Below are 26,531 nucleotides of genomic sequence, written 5' to 3'. Positions count from 1 at the left end.
AGGTAAGAACATCCAGCTTCCAGATCATCTCACTAGATGGATGACCATTGTTGTTCCCTGTATAATTGCCTGTGAAAACATGCCGGGGCATATATTCGTGTTGTCTCCTCAATCAAACCTAGAACACAATATGACATCCTGGCATTTTCACATTATGTGGGAGATAACTTTGCTTTGAGATAACCTATATTGTCACAGATGATGTTAATTAAGAATCTCTATACTGCCCCCTTGTGGGTGAATTTAAGCTTCAGGTTGTCTACAATGACTGTATGTCTTAGAAAACAAACAAAAAACAGGTGGAGTAGTGCAAGTGGCTTGTTCTGCAAGGCAAGTGTCAACACTTTTCAGGCGCTGTTGAGAAATCTGATGTACAAATGTATCTGTCGACTGAATGTTTCTCAGAATGCCATTATCATGCTACTGACTAATCATGATTTTAGTGCTGTGAGATACCGGTCTCATATGTGGAAATATTGGTATAATTGCATTTTATAGTTGTATTTGTGTTTTGTGTGTTTATAATGTGTTTTTTATGGACTATGAGACAGTTCAAAAAGTTGATTGATCAGCAGGCCAGGTACAACACAAAGTACCAGCAAGGCAACATGGTCTGTCCTCATACTCCATCATGTAGAAAATAGTTTTCTACTAAACATTTATGCTGAATTTAAAATACTATAGATTTCATATTTCCACCTTTGAAAAAATGGTCATATGGAAAATCCTACTCAGGGAGTAATATGATGCAGTGTTAGCTATGACATTACAGTGGTGATGGGATTGACCAGTCATTGAAAACAAGGTGACAATTTTTGGGTGTCATATAGATCAAATTTCCTCTTTGGATTTTGGGTTAAAATTGTCATATTTGACATACATGCACGTGATTAGTATGTAGTTGGGTTGGAACACTGGATTCTGTTAATGTTCACTCTCTCCATTCGTCCGTGCAGACTTTCTCAACTGATTGCCATGATCTGTCCTCTGCAGCGGTGGCTGTCCCGTCCCCCTCTAACGTGGGTTACCGGGCTGGAGACATGGCGCTCCTGGGCCTGGTCATGGCCGCCCTGCTGGTCCTGTGCCTCATTGTGATTGGCTTCCTGATCTCCCACGTGTGGAAGGGAAACACCGGTATGCAGAAACTGTGTGAGGTCAGTATTCGGACGGCTTGAAACTCTGAAACGTTTTGTCAGCTGGAATGATTTGGACGATGAGGTTAAAAGACCCTCCTAGTCATAAAGTGACTACACCGTACTAAAGTTCAGTAGTAGATTGATTTTGCTGTATCCAAGTACCGTAATACAGACGTCCTTTTGTGTCTTTATTTTCCCCCTTTTTATTTGAAAGGGGAAAAAAGTTTTGAAAGTGGGGAAAAACGTCGGATTTTCATTCATTCAAATCTTTTTTTTTTTATCGATTCAAATCTTTTATTCATTCATAAATCTTTTTTTTTAATCCACTCAGATTCATTGTTCATTCATTCTTTTGGCTCTGTTTTGGTGTGGGTGAGGTGTAGAGAGGGGTGTGGGGAGGAGGAGCTGTGACAGGTGAATGACAGAGTGAATGTAATGCTGAGTCAAGACAGCATGACTGGGTTCTTGCCAACACACTCTTGCTTACTTTATATGACAGTATAGTGTGTGAAATACCCTAAGAAAACAAGTAGAAAAATGATTAGAATGAATGAAAATAATTTAATTGGAAAATATTTGAATGGAAAGAGTGTTGAAAGTGAATGAACAATCTTTTTTTTCCACTTTCAAAACCTTTTTGCTTTTAAACCCCCCCCCCCCCCCCCCCCCACACACACACACACTTTTTAAACTTTTTTCACTTCCAGATCTTTTTTCCAGTTTTGAAACTTTTTCCCACTCTGAAACCCTTTTCTCCATCAATTTGCCCCACTATAGACACATAAGTAACTCCATAACCATTCAGACCGTTCAGAGGACTCAGCTGTGAAGTGCCTGCGTGTGCAGCGCTCCTCCTGTGCGCCTTTGATGAATATTTATCAGCTGAAATCCACAGAAGGGCTCTGTGTTAAAACAGAACAAATTAACCTTGCTAACACGGTGGCATCTGTGTTAAAACCAGTGTTGGGCAAGTTACTTTCAAAATGTAATATCCTACATATTACTAGTTACTTTCATTTGAAAGTAATAAGTTACTTTACAATAGTACTGTCTGTGTAGAGTTACTTGTTACACTACTTTTGCATTACTTCCATCAAAATAACAGTAGCAGAATGACATCTCCACTCTGGAACCATCCCGAAAAATTATTTAAACCGTCTTGAAGTCAGTGTATTGTGTCCAAAATTCTAAATGTTATCCTTTTCATTTGTTATTGTCATCTATTACTGTAGGTTATTTGCATAAAACTACACAATTTGATTAGGAAATTATTGTATCTTTATTTAAATATGTGCTTTGACAAAGATAATGTAGCTCAATTTGTAACTTGTGTCACTTGACAAAGTAACTGGTATAATATTACTGAAATCCTATTGTAATAAGTTATATTACGGAGTTACTGCTGAAAGTAATATATTACATGTAATATGTTACTTTTGTAATGAGTTACCCCCAACACTGGTTAAAACAGAACAAACGAACCTTGCTAACACGGTGGCATCTGTAACATTGAACAACGCCTCAATATCCTCCATGCTTCACTGACTGGTGTATCTCCCCCCCCTCTAGTGCCTGCGCTCCAAACGGCCCAGGCTGAGGCCGAGGGACTCCATGCAGTACACCAACGACGGCTTCCAGAACGAGGGCGACGCGAGCCGCGGCAGAGGCAGGCGCTGGAGCAACATCGTCCCCAGGCGCAGCACGGTGCCCCAGACCCGGGGCAGGGTAATCGCCCTGGAGCGGCGGGGCCGGGCCCACTGCTCGTCCTGCGGCATCTACACCAACCACGTGCCCAGGGGCAGCCCGTTGGCCGGGAGAGGGGAGCGAGGGGGCGACGAGTACAGCACCCGGTCCATCCTGAACAAGCAGAGGAGGAAGGAGGGGCAGAAGACGGTGTGGTTCAAAGAGAGCGAGGACTCCTCGGACATCGAGGTGGAGATAATCCCGGACACCGTGGGCCGGGTGGAGGAGGAGACTGAGGAGGAGCTGGAGGTGGAGATGGAAGGGGTGGTGAGAGACCCGGCAGCCCCGCAAAGAGAGGCTGACGCTGGGCAAGAGGACCAGAGCACGGAGCCTAATGAGGAGCAGGGCTGCGGAGGCGCTGACTCAGAGGAAGAGAAAGAGAAAGAGGGGAAACAGGAGCAGGACGGTGGAGGCGGATTGGACAAAAGTTCACAAAACTGAGCAAAAATGCTGTTTGTTTTCTTGTCACTTTTTGGATTATGCGTACAGCTGCAGGTCCCCACGTTCCCACGCTGATGGTTCCAACATCTCTGGATAATTGCCAAACTTCAAGAAGCATTTATTTTCTACCAGGAATGCTCCAAAACGCAGCATCAGAGATAACATAACTACTTTTATACAGTGTAAATCAGCGGTTCTCAACGTGGGGTCCAGGGACCACCAGGGGGTCCGTGAGGGGATTCCAGGGGGTCCACAGCAAATTGACAAATTTTTAAATTTCACCATTATCTAATTTAAACGGTGTTAACACAATTAGATAATGTAGAAGAATGACTATTTTGATCATATAGTTTCACTGTCTCTCTACACAGCCAGAATTCTGGACAAAGTCATAATACAAAATCTCATCAAACAGGGGTGGCCCTAATATAATTTGTGCTAAATTAGGGCCGGCATCCTTGATATGAACAAGGTTTGAGAATTACTGGTGTACAGTATATAATGAGTCATGTCACCTCGTCACATCAGGGCATTTTTATTTATTTTTTAAATATTTTTTCCCCGATTTTTTATCCCCCGTTAGTGCTCATTTTAATGTATTTATCCTGGTTGCTGCTCCACCCTCTGCCAATCTGGGGAGAGCCGAAACTGGCTCCATGCTTCCTCCGAGACATGGGCAGTTAGCCAGCCGCTTCTTTTCACCTGACAGGGGAAGCTTCACCGGTAGGACAGCACGTGGGAGGATCACGCTATTCCAACCAGTTCCCCTCCCTCCGAATGACCAGAGGAGGCACCACATCAGTAACCAGGATATTGCATGTTTTGGTGAGGTGACATCAGGGCATTAAATGACAACTTGAATCAACATGACAAAGAAAAATCAGCGATCAATGATTTCCGCCTTCAGTAAAGGTGGTAGACACCTGTGCTGCCTTCATTATTGTCACATCCCAGTACTCGACACACATTTTGTACAAGCTTTACTAAAATGAAGCGAAATGGATTTTTTTTTATGGTCAGAAAAATATGTGAAGACAAACTTTATCTACTGAATACTAAACATATGAAGGGACTTTTTTTCTGTGGTTTGTATTTTATTGAGCATGTTAAGCAAAAATAACTATTGTTATGAAGAAAAAAAATATATGGTTAATATATCGCTGACATTTTGTACATTGAAGTGATTGGGGTGAGGCGCTTGAAGGAATAATAAAGTTTGAAAGATTTGTGGAGTCTAGATGGCCTCGTTATGGAGTGGCTCCATGTCTATTTTCTTATAAAAACAGAAATTCTGATCATTAGGAGGATGTCTTATTAAAATGTGCCTTAAGAAGGGTTATTCAAACTCAAAAGCATTGTTTGAATCACTTTTCTCCTTCCAGAAGTAGGGATTATCCATTATTATCACAGCTGAAATAGCGCATTACCAAATGAGACGCCTTTTTAATCTTGTTAAAATACTTTATTCAGGTCAATCACATGAAGATACATTGAAAGTCAGTAGTCCTAAAAATGCAAATTAAAAGTGGTCTGTTGCTTAAAACGGGTCCCTGATTAAAATAAGTACAGCTCACTCAGATTTTTTGAACTCAAACGGTCAGTACCAGAATCACCACCTGCTCCGTGACCGTACACACATCACACAACTTAGCAAATCTCCACTCGGTTTCACACACACTCCTCGGGCATTACAAAAACGGATATTTCTTCAGAGCAGCTCTACACAAATCTATTGCTAAAACACTGAGGCGTGCATGCTTTGTCCTGACAAACTTGGGATTTTTAGCGCCGATCCACTTGTACTTGAAAATACTCTAAAACACAGGTCGTGCTTATTTGGACTTGGCAAAGCCCACTCTGTTGTTCTCACGGTCAAAGGCGGTGTAATACTGGCCGATGAATACATCTCCCAGAATCCACAGGGGCCCGGCGGGGGGCGGGATGTCCAGGCCCATGAAGCCACTCAGACAGATAGTCCTCCCAGCCTGGCTTTCCTTGGGTGATCAGAAGATGAAAGGCAGTTTAGATCATGACATCATCAGTTTAGATCATGACATCAGATGATCTTGTACATTCATCTGAAAGACAGTGGAAAGTGTAACATTGGGATTGGGACAACAGACAGCTAGATGCTTGTCTCGATAATGACTCTTCAGACAACAAATCAGGCTACTCCCACCACGACCGCTGCTGGCTCTGCCAAATGAAACAAAGCCACACTTGTGTGGTTTCATGATGCAACCGCGACAGGGTTGTTTTGTTATCGTGGGAGCAGACTCCCGTCGCCCCCTGCTGGCTGCTCAGCACCTCTCCTGCAGGCAGACTCACCTTGAGGACGTACTGCTCTCCTGTCAGCGTGTAGGCCTTGCCGCCCAGGGTGAAGGTGATGACGGGGAGGGTTGGGATCTTGTCACAGTTCACCATGTACTACAAAACAACAGACATCAATGGTAAATGGCCTGCATTTATATAGCGCTTTTATCCAAAGCGCTTTACAGTCAGTAGGTACATTCACCCATTCACACACCGATGGCGGCAGGCTACCACGCAGGGTGCTGGGCTGGCACACCAACGGGAGCAATTTGGGGTTCAGTATCTTGCCCAAGGACACTTCGACATGCAGAGTGGAGGAGGCGGGAATCGAACCACCGACGTCTTTCATCCAAAGCGATTGAATGCAATACTGTGGTCACACTGTTGCAGCATGTGGCTGCACGATGACACGACTACATTGTTTTGAACAGGAGAATGACCGTAAACTAGTAATGCGAACTGCAAACAGTACAACGCCTGTAGGCGGAACTTAGTTTCCTAAAATGTCGCCATTCAATTTATCCGGCAAATCGAATGTTGAACAATTGTCCAAAATGAATGTAGCCACATACAGTACTGTACAATCATCTGCTCTTCATGTCATATCTTCCTATCAAAAAAGGGTAGTGTTTTACAGTTACATCCATGGGCTCCTGTCATTGGTCAGATTAAATAACAGTCATAAGCAGCCATTGGTTATGTAACTGTCAGTCATAGCTGCCATTTTGTGCGAATGAACTGAGGATATTATTGGCCATGCGTTTTGGCTTTTTGATTGGCTGGCCTGGCTAAAGCGAGCCGGACGCCATTTCACGGGCAGGGCTGTGTCGGGACACTAGCAGCAGACAGACGCAGAGGCTCCATGCCAGCGCATGGTAGAATGTTGGACAAACTGGATCATGCGGCAGCAGGATTAAATGTTGGACTGATGAGATATTACAAACCAAAACCATGAACTGTCGATAACGACTGTTTTCACATTGAACTGAACCCAGTAGATGTTACTGGTGAATGGATGGATGTAGCCGTTTGTCTGTGGATCGCTTCAACGGTCCCCTCTGCAGGTTGGGGAACCAGCCCAACAACAACAGCGTGAGCTGGCCACGTTGCTACTGGACCGGGCGTCGACCGAGCAGAGGACTGCGCCAGAGGTGGCAGGACATTGAGAGACGAGGTGGACCAAAGCAGAGATTGATACAAGCCAGAGCTACTTCAAGGTAGGACTTGGGGAAGGGCCGTATTGCTGCTAATGATTAGCCAAAACCAAATGTAACATTGTACAGTTAGAGTGTGGTGACTGGCTTTTGAGTGTGGTAAATGGAGCTTAGCTTGCCTTCGAATTAATTTCCCTAGGCGAGATAAAAGATTTGAGCCAAAATAATTACAATAGACCAAGAAGCACTTCAAAGCTGGTACCGCAACAGTAGCAAGCGAATGAAAAAGCTTTCTTCTTCTTCTTGTCCATCATAGTGTACAGACTTCAGTGTGAATTTATCTTAACTCACTAAAGCAGTGTTTATTTTCATTGATCGTGGTGTTGAGGAGAGTAGCCGCACACCGACAGCTCTAATACAAAGATGATGTATTATAGTAAGTAGATGTTTGCCTCTCCACAGAGGTCAGGTGGGTCAGGTTGATCTTCTTACCTCTCCCTGGATGAGTGGAGTGGCTCCGATGGCCTTCTGCAGGGCCTTGACCTCAGCGGCCGGACCGGTGATCAGAGACGTGCCCGTGTCCACGATGACCTCACAGCCGCCCTTACACAGGCTCAGCTGGCTACCAACTCCCATCCTGGTACACATGTACAGTACACACACACTTCAGTATGCAAGCCAAGCACAATAGACCCTTTTCACGGGGGCCATTTTGTTTTGAAAAGGCAGAATAAACACAGGTGCAAGCAAAACACTGAGGGTTTCCAATCATCATTCCAAATTCCAATCATGGAAGTTTGAAACCCTCATTAGTGTTTTGCTTGCACCTGTGCTTACCCTGCCTTTTTGACACAAAATGCCCCCCGTGAGAAGGGTCTATAACAGCATCACTGTGTCTTTGTTGGGATTTTGCTAGTCAAGTATGCAATACAGCTAAAGTTGTACTTAAAAAGGGGGAGGGGGGGGTGTTGTGGGATTTTAAGAAACCATCTTATTAGACGAACACCCTCTTTAGACTTTCAAAAATGTTTTTAACTCTGGTGTTTTAGTTGTGAGAAACTGGCCGTAGCCTCCGAATAGCATTTGTTAGCGATGAGGCTACAATCCAATGAGGAATGAAGCCTTTTCTCTCAAAACTGCAAGTTATCTCAAACAACTCAATGACTTACTCTTCCGGCTACTGAATCTTTAATGGCATTGACTTGAACTAGCATTGCTAACAGGAAGTGGGCACCGCTCCCGTTTCCTCAAGGATTCTTCACAATCGCTCAAATGGAAACAGATCTTCAGAATCCTGCACCGCCAAAAGTAGGCCTTTGTATTTTTTCCTTCGTTTTTTTTCTTGTCTTTTCTGACAGCATTTGTATACATTACACATAATATAGTATATTAAAGATAGCATCAGTCACATGTAGATATTAAAATGTTTAGGTAAACAGTCACTATCCCACTGATTCAGCGAAAGGGCTCCAGACGTGGTTCTCTGGTTTCTAGTCTACTGGTAAAGCCAGTGTCTGACCCGCCTTCTAGGCATACAGTAAGGGTCAACACAACGCGTTGTGCTCGGAGTCTCGAGTAACGGCGTTAAACTGTGTGTTTAACAGTGTCAGAACGAGCACACACCCGTCCATGTGGATCTGCCAGTAGGCCTGACGGCTGATGTTGATGTAGTTGAAGTCTCCGCTGTAGTACTTTGGGTCGGTTCCTCCCAGCAGCAGCTCGCCGCCCGGCTCAGTGTCCGGGTTCCTAATAGACACAGACAGAACGCAAAAAAACAAATGTTTCAGATCATGTTTCTAGATACGTGAATTTCACACATCATTGAGTCTAACAACTGTCTCATGTTTAAGTACTGTACATCGCTGGCGCCTTAGGGATTATGGGTGGGATTAGTGGACCTATAGATTCCCAAACCATAGCCCTAACCAAGTTGCTTTAGTTGCCTAAAAACAACCAAGTTGCTATGTTGCCTAGTAAACCTAACCGAGTTGTTTTAATTGCCTAAACATAACTAGTTGTTTTACTGGCCTAACATAACCAAAGTTGTTGTCAATGTTTTGTTTCAAATGTACCTTGATATTGTACATATCCCTGGTATTGAGACATTTAAAATGCCAACATTTTATTCTAGCGATTGGGTTGTCCTTGGTCTAGACTCAAGAACAATACCTGACGCTGTGACCTGGGTTGGTGTGACCTGGGTTGGTGTGACCTGGGTTGGTGTGACCTGGGTTAGTGTGACCTGAGTTGGTGTGACCTGGGTTGGTGTGACCTGGGTTAGTGTGACCTGGGTTGTGGAACGACCTGTCTGAGGAACTCAGGTTACCCCAGGTTTTATTATTTGTATCACCTCAGAAAATGCCCTAAAATGAATAAAAGCTACTAACTAAATATGAGCACAGAGAACCGAGATAACTGTTATCCTTTATTTTTCACCAGCCGCGTGACCAAGTCTGTGAGAATGATGCAGCTGCACATTATTCTTATCTCCTCCCGACTTATCAGTGGTCTTGACAACATTTGCGTTACGCAGTCATGACTCTTTTTGTGCTCCGTACAGAACCTAACAACACCTTCTTCTTCTGTGGCAGTTACAACATCTGCATTACGCAGTCACAACTCTTTTTGTGCTCCGTACAGAACCTAACAACACCTTCTTCTTCTGTGGCAGTTACAACACCTACGTTATGTAGTCATGATTCTTTTTGTGCCCCGTACATAACCTAACAACACCTTCTTCTTCTGTGGCAGTTACAACACCTACGTTATGTAGTCATGATTCTTTTTGTGCCCCGTACAGAACCTAACAACACCTTCTTCTTCTGTGGCAGTTACAACACCTACGTTATGTAGTCATGATTCTTTTTGTGCCCCGTACATAACCTAACAACACCTTCTTCTTCTGTGGCAGTTACAACACCTACGTTATGTAGTCATGATTCTTTTTGTGCCCCGTACAGAACCTAACAACACCTTCTTCTTCTGTGGCAGTTACAACACCTACGTTATGTAGTCATGATTCATTTTGTGCTCCATACAGAACCTAACACAAACCCTACAAAACCCTAGTACAATCATGTACTTAAAAGCTATCATTATTATTATTATTATTTCTAAGATCTATTGAAAACTTTCCTTCTCGCTGTCAACTGATTCTTGCAACTATCTTATTTTTTGTTTTTGAATTTTGATGTAATAAAATGTAAAAAAGGGTAGGCATTTATAAGCTGCGGCTTCAGCCTACACCTTTTCGGTCTCCTATATATAAACGCACATTATTACTGTAATGCATTCATGTGAAACTGAAAAATTGACAGAAATAAATTATTTACTTACTTACTTACTTAACAACAACTTCTTCTTCTCTGGCAGTTACAACACCTGCGTTACGCAGTCATGACTCTTTTGTGCTCCGTACAGAACCTAACAAAACCTTCTTCTGTGGCAGTTACTACATTTGTGTATAAAATTTTTCGTTTTTTGTGCTGGCGCAGTGTTTTCTGCCAAGAGCTTTTGAGTGTCGCACGTACAGAGTAATGCAGCTTTTAAATGGGATAATGTGAAATGTATACCTGCTGCAGGAAAAGAGGCACATAAAACATTGTCCTCAATAAATGGCCACAGATAATGCACCACAGCAAGATACACTGTAGCCAAATCTGTCAGCTCTGGGGGTTTTGAGTCCATAACAGTTTGCCAAAAGCTTTGCTTGTCTTCACCTGTTGAGGTAGAAGGAGAAGAGGTTCTGCTCCACCTTCTTCTGGCTCATGATGTTGTCGAAGACCGGCGCCACCCCGTCCACAGAGATTCGGGGGTAGGCCATGCCAAGGATCCCATCAAACTTGGCCGCGATGAAGGCCACGCCGGGCTGCTTGGTGGCCTCCCCGAAGACCTGCTTCTCTACCGACAGGTCTCCGATCTGGGAGAGAGCAGGGTTACAAAACAAACACAGCCAGAGAGCTTCCATGAAAACCACACCGTCTCTCAAGACTTTAAATTGTTAAAGGAATGCCCTTTAAAGCCGGAGTGTGAGAAGATCAGCTTACTGTGCAAGTGTCCTGACTGAGGAAGCCCGACAAGCTACCAGATCCATACTGGATGGCGAAGGCAGTGCCGTTCTTCACGTACGTGCTCGACTTGCCGCCGTTATACTTGTGGTGAAGCACTGCACAAAGAGAGAGGGGGAAAAAATAAAGAATGTAAAGAAGTTCTATTTTAGTTTGCTTAACATTGTATTATGCTGAAAGGGACTGGAGAAATGTTGTACACTATATACAGGGATCAGGGTAGGAAATTAACTTTTTTAAATGAGGGCTATTTTTGCCCCTGTGAAATATATTTCGGGGGCATTTTGGATCATTTGCTGGGCAATGTTGGGAAATACCTTAGTTGCACCTACAGGTATGTAGCATGACAGACCAATCAATGACTCTTATCCAAGCATATCTTATTTCTAAAGGTTCATAAACAATCACAGTTAAAGATCCTCATTTCCTATCTCAACAACACTGTTGATTCTCTGGCATGTTATTAATGTACTTGGCAAAAACATGAGTGAACCAGCTGGCCAGCTAGCTTGTGCTGCCTGTCACTGAGGTCAATAACGCTAGTAGGAGGAGGGGCGGGGGTTGTACGGATGCCTAGCTGGCCATTTTCGAGTCACGCTTTGCAAATACAGAATAATGTTAAAATACAGAAAGTATTAAACTCTTTATTTTATGGGGGCAGTTAAAAGCCCCCGTCACCCCAATTCCAAGGGCAACTCTAGATTTTTTTAGGGGCATTTTGCCCCGAGCCCCGAGCTAATTTCCTACCCTGACAGGGATGCAAACTCATGGAGAGTATTCCATTTTCTCCTATTTTGGGATCCTAAAGGTGACTAGTTTGCATCCCTGATATATTTGCGGTGGCTGGCACTTACAGCAGGCGATGTCTGTGAAGGAGCAGTGAACAGAGGGAACCCACAGGTTCGAGGAGCCGGTGTCGAACACCACAGTGAAGGGCTGAGGGGGGGTGCCCAGACCAATCTCACCATAATACTGTGCCTAAAACACAGAAAGACAACAACAAAAAATCATATAAATGTCCACCATCAATAAAATAATGTTCGTTTGTTTTTTTAGTTCCTTTAATGTAACCGCTCTCAGTTATTTTATGTTTTTTAAATTGTTTTAAGTGTTTTATGTTTTTTAAATTGTTTTAAGTGTTTTATGTTTTTTATGCCTCGTCTTACGATATGTTTTACGTGAGGACCACAATGGAAATAAGCCTTCGGGCTTTTTTGTGTTTTTATCCTCGGTGATTGATATAATTGTCTGTTCTTTTCTTACTATATGTACTGTTGTGTTCTTTTTTATCACCAAATAAATTCATTCATTCATTCATTCATTCATCATCTCTAATGCTTTTAGAGAATGAGCTTCCTGGACTCACTGGAGCTCATCTTTGGTAAACTTGCCAGTGAAGCAGTCCTACAGAAACGCTACTTAATTCTAATCTCGCGTATCCAGGAAAGCAGGTCCAGATAATCCCGAGACACGGTGAGCTGGTCATTTTACAATGGTCGCCGGCCTCAGCAGGCCATTACCTAACAATTAGACCTAATGAGTGGACAGCAACAGTATTAACGGGGTCACAGTGTACGGGGCAAGTCGACCGCAGCCAGACAGGCTAATCGCTCCAGTCATGTGAGGTCTGGTCCACTCTCAGTGCTGATAAAGACTTTCTGGTCTCTGCAGACCTTAAGGAGGACACAGGTCAACAGTTTCTCTGAGTCACGTTAATAAAAATCAGCAATATTTGGTCTCCTCAGTTAGTCTGCAAAACACCAAGAGGGCTGCATGATTACTTCACAGAGTCAGGAGGAGCTGAGTCAATTTCCTCTGTGGTGTGACTGAAGGGAACTTGTGTCAAACCACTCCTTGTGAAATACTGGTTTTTGCCAATTCATCCAGTCAAATGAGTCAAATAGTTGTGATTTCTGTGATGTCTGTGGTTTTTTCTCATTGTGACAGAGCAGCTGCAAGTCTTTCTAATCTTCTGGTCTATGTGGACACAATGTGAGCAATAAATAATAATACATTAAAAAATATAACAAAATAAAAAAACACCAAAGGAACTGTGGGGACCCCGATATATCTTACAGCGATATGAAACTAGATATCGTCTGGGATTTAACGTAACGGCATTGTGAGTGACATCATTTAAATGTCACTTGTTATGGTCTTAAATGCTGTGTTACAGTAGAGACACATTTTTGAACAAATTACTCATTGCTGATTACACATTAATGACTAATAATAACCATGACACATTTTCTAAGTGTGTGCGTGTGCAAATATCAAATCAAGTTCTTTAAAATGGCTGATACCACTCTTCAAAATCTATTTCTCAGTCATGACTCATGTATTTACCACTACTAGTGGTAATACTACACTAACAATACTAGTGGTCCACTAGTAGGCTTTAAAAAGAATAAAATAAAAAATAAAACAAAATAAAATAAAAAAACACCAAAGGAACTGTAGATATCGTCTGGGATTTAACGCAACATTGTGAGTGACATAACTTAAATATCACTTGTTATGGTCTTAAATGCTGTGTTACAGTAAAGACACATTTTTGAACAAATTACTCGTTGCTGATTACACATTAATGACTAATCATAATCATTACTAATTTTCTAAAAGTGTGTGTGTGTTTGTGTGTATGTACAAATATCAACCTAAAATATTGTGATATTTGATTTTGTCAACATGATCGCCCAAGTCCAGGTATGAAAAGTGGTGTGTGAAAGTGTGTGAGCTGCTCTTTTGACACCTTCTCCACACGTACAACCTTTAAAGGCTGATTGATATCAACACCTCAGATAAGAGGCGGCTGCCTGAAATGTCAAGTCAGCCAAACCATGCTCTGAGGCTCGTGTCAGCTGATGGGGATCACGAAGCTTTACAGATCAGGCGCCAACGCTCTGACTCAGCGGTCGTGCGCTACATGTTCCTCTTCTGTCGCGACGATGAACCCGACGCCGATATTTGGCTTAACCAGGATGAATCAGCCATTGTAAAGAGCTGCGTGTGCAGGAGGAAGGGGGGGTGGGGGGGTCGGCGGGCTCGACTAGCAAGCCTGATTTTCTATTCAGCGGGGGGGGATTATAAGGAAAAGGCCAAAGCAATCGACGCACAAGAGATGCTTTGTTTGGCTTTGGCTTTCAGCTGGTTGAGCGCTGCATTAGGAGAAAGGGGAGACTAATAGCGGTTCCGCAGGTCATCGGTTTGGTGAGTGGGGCTGCTCAGCGGCGATGCTTACGTCGAGGTAGTTCTTCAGCGTTTCTGGAGTGGGTCCATTACTGGAAGGAAAGCCAAGGTTGTACTTAAGGGAGTGCTTGTCGGCCAGAAGCTCCTCTGCTCGTCGGCCCGAGTCGGTCAGCTCACGTCTGATGGAACGGAATTTCTTTAGAGGAATTCTGGTGGGAAAGGAAGGAGGAGAGAGAGAGAGAAAAGAACATAACATATATGTTATTATAACAGCAAAGGTAACTAGTGGCCATGTAGATTAAATTGTGCCTATTGCTGCATCTGTACAGTTTCACTATACGTCAGACTGAGTGCTATGACCAAATGGGGACTATGCCTGGGGGAAGCCGTTCACACCACACGCCGAAGCAACGCTCAACCTACGCCGAACCCACAAGTTTCATTTAGGCGTCCTTGTTAACAGGCGAGGCCGGCGTTCACACCACCCGCGCGCGCGTCACACTGAAGCCACGCTCACGCCTTGCTCAAGCGATCGCTCAGGATTCAGTCTTAGCTTGAAGCTGCCAGGCATGAAGTCAATGGGAGTTGTGGGCGGGTTCAAGGTGCGCCGAGGAGGCGCTGAGAGGAAAAGAGAAGGCTTCTTGTGTGAACGGTGAGGCGTTAGTTCAGCTTGTGCCTTTCTCAAGCTATAGCTCTGCTACGTTGGGCGTCCTGTGTGAACTAGGGCTAAGGCAGAAGAAGATGCAGCCAAAACGTCAGCACTTTTCCAAAACAAACCCAGCTCATGGCTGTAGTTGCCCTGGAAATTTGCAGTCACATAATGCTCAGGACGGTGAAACGGTAATACTAACCGCCAGGAAATTGATCACGGTTTATCATTAAACCAGTAATCGTTTCATCCCTAGTTAGTTACGGTAGTTAGGCATTTAGCTGACACTCTTCTCTTGAGTGACTCAAAACAGCTCTGCAGACCAGTGCACAAGGACACATGACTGTTAGACACAAACTAGCTGTTCCAAGAAGCAAACCTGTGAATTTCTGGTGATAGGATCATCTCTCTTTACCACTGCCCGCCTTTAACTCTGGACAAGAATGATGCAGATTGCAGAATACAGTATAAAATATATATTATGTGGATCGCGATAATCTGAACATATATTTATAGTATGATCAATTTTATGTGTCTAGTAGCAAAAGCAGCTTAATCTGGTGCCTGGGGTTGATTTTTTACTGAGGTGGACGGACGCCTTTCGCTCTCCCTTTTTAGTTCGTTTATTTCTATAGCAGCCCCTTAGCACATGCATGACTCAAAGGGCTTTACAGACAAGTGAGTCTACCGTAAATTCCGGACTATAAGCCGCGGCTTTTTCCTCGTTTTTTGGCCCTGCGGCTTATATAACGGTGCGGCTTATCTATGGATTTTTTCAGAAAAAGAAAAAAAAATACAAATAAAATCTCTCTTTTTTAGCACTCTTTCTAACTATAAATCCACTTCTGTTTTAATTTCCTCTCTTGCCCTCTTTTCACCACACCGCGGACACTGTGTGCACTGTAAAAATAAACAAAGGTGGTGTTCTGTTATGTTGTTTTGTTGAAATGTTACGGTAATACGGTAAATGGGAGCTTCCTCAAACAGCCATCTCTTTCCCGACAATCCCCTCTGTGCGTGACCCCTTACATATGGTAATTACGGTAAGCAAACGGCCACTCGGTGACCTCCAAAATCGATGGATTTTACAGGTTACACAGCTTCATCAGCACATTTTATGTGCATTGCTTTGCTGCTTGTTTTTTCGATTATTTTATATATAATCTAACATCATGCTTCAAAAGATGGAGAACTGGCTGTGTTACGACGATGGCGGCGAGAAGAAGAAGGAAAGAAGGAAATCGAGCAGCAGCACGTAACCTTGGCATCAGGGTGTTGACACAGAGAGCAGACGGCCGAGGTGTGTCCACCGTTCAGATCCGACTGAAGGCCAAAACAGTCGCCACCGAAATGAAAATTGAACATTTTAGAGGTGGACCATCCTGGTGTTTCAGATTTATGAGACGAAAGGGACTGTCCGTCAGGGCGCGGACGACTGTGTGTCAGCAACTCCCTCCCGACTACCAGGAGAAAATTACAAACTTCGGCGAATTCACACAAAGAAAGATCAAGGAATATTCCATCGGACCGGAGCAGATCATAAATATGGATGAAGTGCCTTTGACGTTCGACCTGCCTCTCACTAGGACTGTTAACAAGAAAGGTGAATCGTCCATCACGTTGAGAACCACAGGTCACGAGAGAACGAATTTCACTTGTGTTCTTGGCTGCACAGCATCTGGAGTAAAGCTCCCGCCGATGGTGATTTTTAAGCGTCTCACAATGCCAAAAGAAAAGATCCCCAGCGGGATATGCTTGTTTTGTTGAAATGTTAATAAATGGGAGCTTCCCCAAACAGCCATCTCTTTCCCGACATTCCTCTCTGTGCACGAACCCTTACATATGGTAATTAAACATCAAAACACCCACGGCTTATAGTCCGGTGCGGCTTATATATGTAAAAAACAGTCAATTTTGGTGCTGCGGCTTATATACCGGTGCGCCTTATAGTCCGGAATTTACGGTAGTCTAACTGGATCTACCTGTAACTGTAGTAGAGTATATAGAATAGACTAACATAAGAGAAGCAGAACAAAGCATAAGATATACAAAAGTAGATTTTAGCAAGCCTAAGCTCCACCAACTGAGAAATACAAGGAAAAGCTTCCAAGAAAACCTTACGGAAAATACATGTTCTCTACCAGCCCCTTTCCCATTCATACTTAGTCTCATCTCAGGGATCACAATGGCTGATCGTGCATGAGAAGCCCACAACACAAGGAATTATTAAATTAGCCAAGTTAGCCATCCTCGGCAGTATACAGCACACTGATGCTTGTTGGTCAACAACATCAGTAGTGCGGCAGTCTGGGGCATATGATACTCACGTTTCAAACAAAATACCAAATTGAGGTGAATGGGTTTGCTGCAGGTCACAGCCAGCCCACGGCTGGGATCACAGTAGCTACTTTAATACACCGATAACGTTATTATTATATCATAACCTGCCTAAGCTTTACATTCAGAATTAGCTCAAGCTCGCCCTTCTTAGCTCAGCTTTTAGTTGTCAACAACAGCTCAGCACAGCAGGCCTGGCTGGACAGATTGTACTCAATGTGACTGACTTCCAAAGCGCAGGACAAATGCAGGGAATGTACAGATGGTGCAACTCTATCTATGGTGCAACTGGCTAACGGTGTTAGCTAAGGACAAAGACTTATTTTTCACCAACGGTATGGGATTTAAACTAGCTAAATTAACGCTAAACTAAAGTATGTGAATATTAAGCACTAGACGAACCTGCAGTGTTAGCGGACACATGCATAACGTACCGTACCACTGAGAGTGTAACTACTAGTGACAGTTTGCTAGCGTAAACGTTATAAAAATTAAATGTTTGTTTTTTTCTTACCGAACAAGTGCGTCGTTCGTCAAGGCTAATGCCGCAAAAACAAACAGGCATAAAATCCTCATCTTAAAATTTTAGATTACTCGGATAATTATAAAACCATAAAAGCAACACACAACATAAATATAGACAGTCAATGAACACAATGACTGGCCCGTTTGACTTGCTCTTCTCGACAACAACCGAGTTTATATCAGCTGACCCGCCGGCACGTGACTCTCTGCCTGGGGCTATTCCAGAAATACGCAACTTCCGCTCAGAAGAGGAACGGAACTGCGCCTGCGCAGCCTGAGGTGACGATGACGACGACGACGGCGATGATGATGTTGGTGATGGCGGTGATTATGATTACGATTATGCTTATTATTGTGATTATGATTATGATTATGATCATGGTGATTATTATTATTAACTTCTTGAATTAATCTTGTACTTTGAATAATTGTTGTTACATTATTGTATTACAAAACATTACAATGGCAGGCAATCATACATCTTCCATGTGTGTGTGTGTGTGTGTGTGTGTGTGTGTGGGGGGGGGGGGGGGGGGGGGGGGGGGGGTGACTCTGTGTGACTCCCAGAGTCAGAAACAAATAAATGCCTAGACCTTTTTATGTATTATGTAAATGTAGTCTGAAATCAAACAATACAACAAACAAAAAAACAAAAGCAATATCAGGCTATCTTGGGTAAATTGAGTGTTTACTATATGGGATCAAATAACATCAATCACAATCCCATAGGCATCTGGAATTGAACGAAACTAAGCAAGTAAACTGGGGGGTTCCAGGCTTTGACAGAGGGCCGAGGGGAGGCCCACAGACAGTCAGACTTTGAAAACCTCTGATCTAATAAATAGCCTACAGTGGGTCTCAAACTTTGTTTTGCTTCAGTAGCCTACACCCTTTCCCTGATTTCTCAATCCATGTACTCCTTTACAAGACTACAGCATTTTGCTTAGATAACTGAAAGAGAAAACTATAGCATATGATGCAACAAATGAAACATAACCCACCAACATGTCTTCAAAACACTGATCAAAATTGTATGGTGTTTTTTATTATCCATTTAACTTATGCGAAGTGTACCTGAAATGCGCTCTATAAATAAGATGTATTATTATAAGTATTGTATGTGAGATGGGAAAGAATGGACCAGGTTAAACAACTGCTTAGGGAATTCAATTTTGTTTTAATAAACATTGAATAGCATTGTAAAATATATTTGCATATAATATATGAGGGAAATTACAAAAACAATTCAAATGCATTCATGCTTTCATCCATGAGCTAAATAACTATAAATTTAAATTTAAATCAAAAGCTATGTCAAATTAGAATAATAAAGAAATCAATGCAGGAGCTGTGCATTAGTCAATGCAATCCAATTCAAATCTTACTAATTATTTATCATAAGCTCAAACTGTCAAAAAGTAGACAGCCAAACATGAAAATGTTGTCAAAGGCCAAAATATGCAGTATGTCAAAACCAGCAGTATCAAATAAGACAGTATTAACATAGGAATCAGTAACATTGAAATCAATCAAAGTGAACTAATCAAAGCAAAGGCACAACAATTGAAAAATAAAGAAATAATAGGGATCAACTTTCAAAAAGGAAGTGAGCGTCTAAAAAGTGCAACACTGAAAAGAGCACCTTATAAGGGCCTTATTACTATTAATTCATGCTTATTAATAAAACCTTATATAAATGTTATGGTTTCCTGTTGGTTATAGCCTATAGAGCACTTAGTTTGGAAAAACATGGACAATAGGCTACTGTTGTACCTACTCTAACTGTTATTGAAAAATACGGTAGGTTACAGTATTATACATTGCATGCCTAATTATTCACATTATTTTCTAGTTTACCCTGAGTAACATTACTCTATTTATATATATTTTTAAGTAGGCGATTTGGTCTATAGCTGTATGTTCATGTAGGAAAAATACAGTTACAGCTTAGTTGTTTTTTCATAATGCATTGCAATCGCCTGTTTAAAGTGATCATATACGAAACAACTAATCAATGCTGAGCTGTATGCTAAAAAGTTAAAGCAGCTGATGATAATACAGTGCTTTGAATTCCTGAGATATATAGCCAGTGGTGGAAATGGGGGGGGGGGGGGGGGCACCATGGGAACGGAGCTCCCATAGTAAACATTGAGAGGGAACGTGGAGAACGAGAGGGGGAACGGCATTCCCCTTTAAGTTCCCCTTCAAAAAATGTCTTGCAATTGTAGTGGAGAGCAGAGCAGTGAAAAGAGCAGCTAATAGTAGGAGAACAGGTGGAAGCTGAATAAGCACCGTCAATATCAATATGTCATCAAGTCTGTCATGATTAATCAAATCAAGGGGAAATAATCAGTAGAGCTGCAGCCTGGGACGGCCCTCTCTAGTTGTCTCATTTAATTGGATTGAGGAGGATTGGGGCCCTATGGGATAATTTTGTCCCAAGCCCACGCAAGAATGGCGACCGCCCTGCCTATTGCCATGCAGTTGCTAGCCGAGGGCCTGGCAAGGCCTGGCACTAGGGATGGGTTCACAGAGCCTCGCTGAAATATGAACCTCCACCTCGTCCACGCCGTTATAGGTGCCCGACAACGAGCTAGTGCGGTGAGTGCCGTCGCTGTACACTCTGGTGATGGCGGCGGTGAACGGGATCTTCGTCTTTCTCTTCTTCCCCGTCATTTCGACCATGCAGCCGTGGTTGGGCGGGACTTCCAAATTGACAGTGGCGGAATGCTCGGTGGTCTCTGTGATCGAGTTAGCGTTGAGAAGGGTCGTTTCAGCCGAGAGGTCAAATTGAAAGTTGTCCTCGCCGACGTGCGGCACGCCTACAGTCATGGAGGTGGACACGGAGGGGGAGAAGTGACCGCTGACGTCCCACGTGCTTTTCTTCTGTATGCGGTTCTGGAGATGGGCAGTCAGCTGTACAGGTTTGCAATTGAAGTTCTCCACTAGATTTTGCGCTTTACTGGTGGGGGGCTCAACCACGTGGCTCATTTCATTCACACCGTACCTCAGGTCAAAGATCTCCTGCTCATATTGATCTATCATGGTCAAGACCTCAAATCCATCCGCCAACGTGTATTTGTAATCCCGACCTTTCCAGGGTAAGAAAAACTCATCTGCAAAAATATTTCCGAGTCCATACTTATTTCTACCTGGAAATATATCAGCATCAGCATGTGTCTTGACGGCCACTTCTTGAAGGCCAGAATCGTATGATTTCCACTCCAATTTCTCAAAATTATCCTCATTCACCAGAATGTAGAAGTCACATTTTTTCTGTTCCCGGTATCCACAGGAGATCTGACAGCAAAAGGACAGAGAGGGATTGAAATAACCGATGGACCATCTGCAGGCACTGTTAGCGGTGCAGACGTGGTCGAAGCGGCCGGTGTACGGGATGTGGAAACCCACGGCCCAGTCAGGGAGGGCACCGGACCATTTGACCCACTTGAGGAAGGGCGTTATCCCGAGGAAGCGCAGCTCAGGGCTCCTTGTGAACCGTGACGCCTGCTGCTGAGGTGGACCTGTGGAGGAGAGAGAGAGACACACAGACGACGACATGTTTACCCTGAAGACAAGATCCCTTTTCTCCCAGAAGCGCACTGGGCCGACCTCCCTGGCAGATACATACAGGTTAAATCCAGAATTTTTGTGAACAGAACAAATGTCTATTTTTATAAACATTTCATGCATGATGGGGGCAGTGGTGGCCCAACGGTTAGAGAAGCAAGCTTGTGACCGGAAGGTCGTCGGTTCAATCTCCGGCATCGGCAGGATACATCTGGGTGGGGAAAGTGAAAAGGCGGCGCTTGCCCCTCCCTCATTACCACCACTGAGGTGCCCTTGAGCAAGGCCCTTAACCCCCAACTGCTCCAGTGAAGCTGATCAGTGGCCAGCAGATCAGACTGTGGTTGTACTGGTCAGCTTCCAGGTATGAATGTGTGTGTGAATGTGAACAGGGCACTCCTGAAAAAGAGAGAATTCCTCTCAGTGAGACTCCCCTGAATAAATAAAGGTTAAAAAAACAAAGAAAAAATAATAATATTATTTTATATTAGGGATATTGTGAAATTGAATGATCGTAGGTACACGGTATATTACACAGCACTGCACAGGTTTGCACAACCTCCCCAAAAGGGCATGTCAGTCTTGGAAGTTACTCATGACATACATAACAAAACTTTTATCACTTGACTCATTTTGTTTTCCCACTTTTAACTGTTATTAAATGATTAAAAGAATAATAAATTAAGAATTGCATTATATACATACAGTATACAATGTATACGTGTAAATGATGAAATAGTAATACTACAATAATGAAATCAAGTGTATTAGCCAGTTATACTCTCTCAAAGTCATTCACAGCATCCACAGTATGAAATTATTTAAAAAAAATGCCTTATTTTTGTAAATGTGTTGTCAGAAATCAGGCAAAGAAGCCACAAGCAGACACGGAGGCAGAGAGGCTTAGCTCAAGGATTTGTATTGTATTTCACAGGCAGGCAAAGTGACAGGAGCTGGCAGCAGCAGCAGAGGGAACTGGCTGGCTAGAGAGACGAGAACCTGCAGGCAGGCGGTGGTACTGCAGCCCCAGACTGCAGACAAGAGAGAGGCGGGCCGGGAGACGAGGCTGTGGGCAGAGGACCAGGGCTGGAAGGCAGGAGGAGCCCAGCAGTGGCAATTCAGGAGGTCTACTGTCTTTCTGACGCCAAGGTAGCTGCACACCAGAGTTTACTATCTGACCCAGAGTCCAGCTTCAGCCAGGATGAAATAGCCAGCTTGATAGATAGCCACACCTCCCACATGCAGGCGAACTCAATCACCAATCAGCCCTGCTGAACAGAGGGAGACAAAAGCCCCTTTTACACAGCCTGTACATTACGCCTCACCTCCTGTTTAAAAGTCACAAGGGCGGAATGGCGAGTCATTTTGTTACGCATTTCGTTCCAGCAATGGAGGTAGTATCATATGGAGGACCAGGAGAGTCTTACGCTAATGAATAGAGTGTCCCCTTAATAATTATCCAATCATACAATTAAAAAGAGTAATTTCAAAATGGATTCACAAATGACGTATTAATACATCATTAAAAAGTCGTATTTGGAAAAGGAACTTCAAAAACATCCATTAAACAGTGTATTTCAAAATGGAATTACGAATACATCATTTAAAACATCATTTAATACATTGTTTCCTTATTCCTATTCGAAATAACCATTTGGAATTGTATTTGAAGTCACTATATTAAATCCCTGATTCGAAATAACGATTGGAAATGCCATTTACCCATTGCATGACACTTTTGGCCTTAGCCTAGAAAAACTGTGTAAAACAATGCAAATTAGACATGTACTTTAATTTTAAATTTGACATACCTTGTAGGCCCTGGAGAGTCTTAAGCTAATGAATAGAGTGTTCCTTTAATAATTATCTAATCGTACAATTAAAACGAGTAATTTCAAAAAGAATTCACAAATGACGTATTAATACATCATTAAAAAGTCGTATTTGGAAAAGGAACTTCAAAAACATCCATTAAACAGTGTATTTCAAAATGGAATTACGAATACATCATTTAAAACATCATTTAAACAGTGTATTTCAAAATGGAATTACGAATACATCATTTAAAACATCATTTAATACATCATTTCCTTATTCCTATTCGAAATAACCATTTGTAATTGTATTTGAAGTCACTGTTTCAAAACTAATTAAAAAAAACGTTTGGAAAACCATTTCGTTTTAACATGACACTTTTTGCTCTTTGTCCCCAGCCAAACAGTGTCAATCGTGAATTGAGCCCCCTAATGCAAATGAGCCATGTAACAGGCTCTCTGATTGGCTAGAGAGCTTTGAGGCACGAAAGAGCCTGGCTCAGTGGACTGCCTCTCTAGCCAATCAGAGAGCCTGTTACATGGCTCATTTGCATTAGGACCATGGATTCACGATTGACACTGTTTGGCTGGGGACAAAGAGCAAAAAAGTGTCATGTTAAAACAAAATGGTTTTCCAATCGGTTTTTTGAATTGGTTTTGAAATAGTGACTTCAAATACAATTCCAAATGGTTATTTCGAATAGGAATAAGGAAATGATGTATTAAATGATGTTTTAAATGATGTATTCGTAATTCCATTTTGAAATACACTGTTTAAATGATGTTTTAAATGATGTATTCGTAATTCCATTTTGAAATACACTGTTTAATGGATGTTTTTGAAGTTCCTTTTCCAAATACAACTTTTTAATGATGTATTAATACGTCATTTGTGAATTCTTTTTGAAATTACTCTTTTTAATTGTACGATTAGATAATTATTAAAAGAACACTCTATTCATTAGCTTAAGACTCTCCAGGGCCTACAAGGTATGTCAAATTTAAAATTAAGGTACATGTCTAATTTGCATAGTTTTACACAGTTTTTCTAGGCTAAGGCCAAAAGTGTCATGCAATGGGTAAATGGCATTTCCAATCGTTATTTCGAATCGGGGATTTAATATAGTGACTTCAAATACAATTCCAAATGGTTATTTCGAATAGGAATAAGGAAACGATGTATTAAATGATGTTTTAAATGATGTATTCGTAATTCCATTTTGAAATACACTGTTTAATGGATGTTTTTGAAGTTCCTTTTCCAAATACGACTTTTTAATGATGTATTAACACGTCATTTGTGAATTATTTTTGAAATTACTCTTTTTAATTGTACGATTGGATAATTATTAAGGGGACACTCTATTCATTAGCGTAAGACCCTCCTGGTCCTCCATAGTATCAGCCCCGAATCAACGTCTGTTTAAAATGGCGGATCGATGGGGGGAATTGCGCTGTTTACCGCAGTCATGTGCACGTTAATTCCCTTCCGAAAAACAATAGTATTTCTGTGTATTTATAGCCGACTAAATAGCCTATATCCCAACAAATCCCAAACTCCATAGGAATATTATAATACATTTGACGTTACGGCCGTCACAGCAATAAAAATGGGAAAGGCATAAGTGAAAGTAAAAAAAGTAGCCTATACGATCCATGACTGCAACAGGAGCGCCAGGAGGAATGCTCGGTTCCTACGCGTGTTTATTTTAGTGTGCGTCTGCATCTGTGCTGAGGCACGGCCCGGGCAGTGACAGGCTTCATCCAAGACACGTTCAGACTGAGCTGGTAAACTGGGGTAGGGGTCCGACAGCAGTTGGGCTGTCTCCGGTAGCGTTGCAGCTGTGGCTTGGACTGGTAGCTAGGCTGCTGCTGAGGCTTGGCTTGGTAGCTAGGCTGTAGCTTGGGCTGGTTGCTAAGCGCTTGCTGAGGCTTGGCTTGGTAGCTAGGCCGTAGCTTGGGCTGGTTGCTAAGCGCTTGCTGAGGCTTGGCTTGGTAGCTAGGCTGTAGCTTGGGCTGGTTGCTAAGCGCTTGCTGAGGCTCGGCTTGGTAGCTAGGCTGTAGCTTGGGCTGGTTGCTAAGCGCTTGCTGAGGCTCGGCTTGGTAGCTAGGCTGTAGCTTGGGCTGGTTGCTAAGCGCTTGCTGAGGCTTGGCTTGGTAGCTAGGCTGTAGCTTAGGCTGGTTGCTAAGCGGTTACTGAGGCTTGGCTTGGTAGCTATAGGCTTTAGCTTAGGCTGGTTGATAAGCACTTGCTGAGGCTTGGCTTGGTAGCTAGGCTGTAGCTTAGGCTGGTTGTTAAGCGGTTACTGAGGCTTGGCTTGGTAGCTATAGGCTTTAGCTTAGGCTGGTTGCTAAGCGCTTGCTGAGGCTTGGCTTGGTAGCTAGGCTGTAGCTTAGGCTGGTTGCTAAGCGGTTGCTGAGGCTTGGCTTGGTAGCTAGGCTGTAGCTTGGGCTGGTTGCTAAACGGTTGTTGAAAAGGAAATTAACGTGATTTACCTTCCCAGGTCAAGGTGGCATGAAGCAGGGTTCTCTGGGGTTACGAGAAGTTCGACTCAGGAGTCTCAGCGGGGCCTGAACTTACTACTGCCTTCAGGGGACAAGAGAGCTAACAAAGTGGACGGGCTTCTCACAATAAAAGCAGCAGTTGCACAATTGTCGCTGTCTCTCCTCCGGAAAGAGCCAGACTTTCCAGAGTTCCATCGGCTCTGGCTCATGCTGGACCAAAGGCTCTCGGGTCGTGGACGAATGGCTATGCAGAAGGTTGAGGTGCCACACTGACAGATAACTCTGGCAGGCCCTCCACAACCTCCCGCAGTGCCTGGACATGCTGGCTGATTAAAGGTCCCTGGTGAGAGACGGATGGACTCAGCATCTGCTGGGTTCATACTGGTCAGTTCATCTGCTGGGTTCATACTGGTCAGATCATCTGCTGGGTTCATACTGGTCAGATCATCTGCTGGGTTCATACTGGTCAGAACGTACTGTCACCAAACAGGCAAAGGAGCCACAAGCAGACACGGAAGCAGAGAGAGAGGCTTAGCTCTAGGATTTGTCTTGTATTTCACAGGCAGCCAAAGGTGCTGGCAGCAGCAGAGGGAACCGGCTGGCTAGTCGAGGAGGACCAGGCAGGCAGTACCACAGCAGCAGACTGCAGAGGACCCCCAGGACTGTGTGGAAGAAGAGATCTTGTATCTCAATGGGACCTTTCTGGATAACGGATACAATATACAGAGGGGGGGGGGATGAGGCTGGAGCCAGAGGACCAGGGCTGGAAGGCAGGAGCCAGGCAGTGGCAATTCAGGAGGTCGACTTTCCGACAGCAAGGTAGCTCCACGCCAGAGTTTACCATCTGACCCCTCTGAGTCCAGCTTCAGCGAGGATGAAATAGGCAGTTTAGTAGACAGTCACACCTCCCACGTGCAGGTGAACTCAATCAGCCCTGCTAGAGAACAGAGGGAGACAGAGAGAGGGGGGAGGAGAAAGGGGGAGGAGCTGCCTGGGATGATGACAGTTGTTACTACATTGTACACAGCCCCATTCAGTGTAATGGTAAATTACTAGTTTTATAGAAATACTGAGCGCCTGTGGACAGCAGG

At 43.3% G+C, this 26,531-nt stretch overlaps 2 protein-coding genes across 2 annotated transcripts; both read right to left on the bottom strand.

Annotated features, from left to right (window-relative positions):
- Positions 1 to 4,767: 4,767 nt before the first annotated feature.
- On the bottom strand, positions 4,768 to 17,739 carry ctsd (cathepsin D). The gene is made up of 9 exons (XM_083652960.1): positions 17,544 to 17,739; positions 14,096 to 14,252; positions 11,709 to 11,832; positions 10,834 to 10,952; positions 10,507 to 10,706; positions 8,411 to 8,533; positions 7,280 to 7,424; positions 5,649 to 5,747; positions 4,768 to 5,314 (listed from the first exon to the last, which is right to left on the bottom strand). Exons 1-9 carry the CDS (start codon positions 17,603 to 17,605, stop codon positions 5,153 to 5,155), a joined length of 1,191 nt encoding a protein of 396 aa, XP_083509086.1. The 5' UTR covers positions 17,606 to 17,739; the 3' UTR covers positions 4,768 to 5,152.
- A 2,302-nt stretch (positions 17,740 to 20,041) lies between these two features.
- On the bottom strand, positions 20,042 to 21,115 carry LOC310791449 (natterin-4-like; the record flags this gene model as incomplete). Its single annotated transcript, XM_083653141.1, has 1 exon — positions 20,042 to 21,115. The coding sequence occupies one exon, from the start codon at positions 21,113 to 21,115 to the stop codon at positions 20,042 to 20,044; it is 1,074 nt and encodes a 357-aa protein (XP_083509267.1).
- Positions 21,116 to 26,531: the final 5,416 nt, after the last annotated feature.

Source organism: Poromitra crassiceps (assembly GCF_964638095.1).
Source record: "Poromitra crassiceps genome assembly, chromosome: 16".
Taxonomy (NCBI): Eukaryota; Metazoa; Chordata; class Actinopteri; order Beryciformes; family Melamphaidae; genus Poromitra; species Poromitra crassiceps.
Note: the sequence above shows the minus strand (reverse complement) of the source record. Positions and strands in the feature narration are given on the sequence as shown.

Bases quoted from the DNA above. Each gene is read 5' to 3' on its own strand.
- ctsd (XM_083652960.1), bottom strand. From the start codon at position 17,605: ATGAGGATTTTATGCCTGTTTGTTTTTGCGGCATTAGCCTTGACGAAC. The intron at 8,534-10,506 runs GTGAAGACAAGC...TGTGTCTATTAG, and splicing joins TTCTCCTTCTACCTCAACAG to GAACCCGGACACTGAGCCGG. The intron at 5,748-7,279 runs GTAAGAAGATCA...GTTGTTTTGTAG, and splicing joins CTCCACTCATCCAGGGAGAG to TACATGGTGAACTGTGACAA.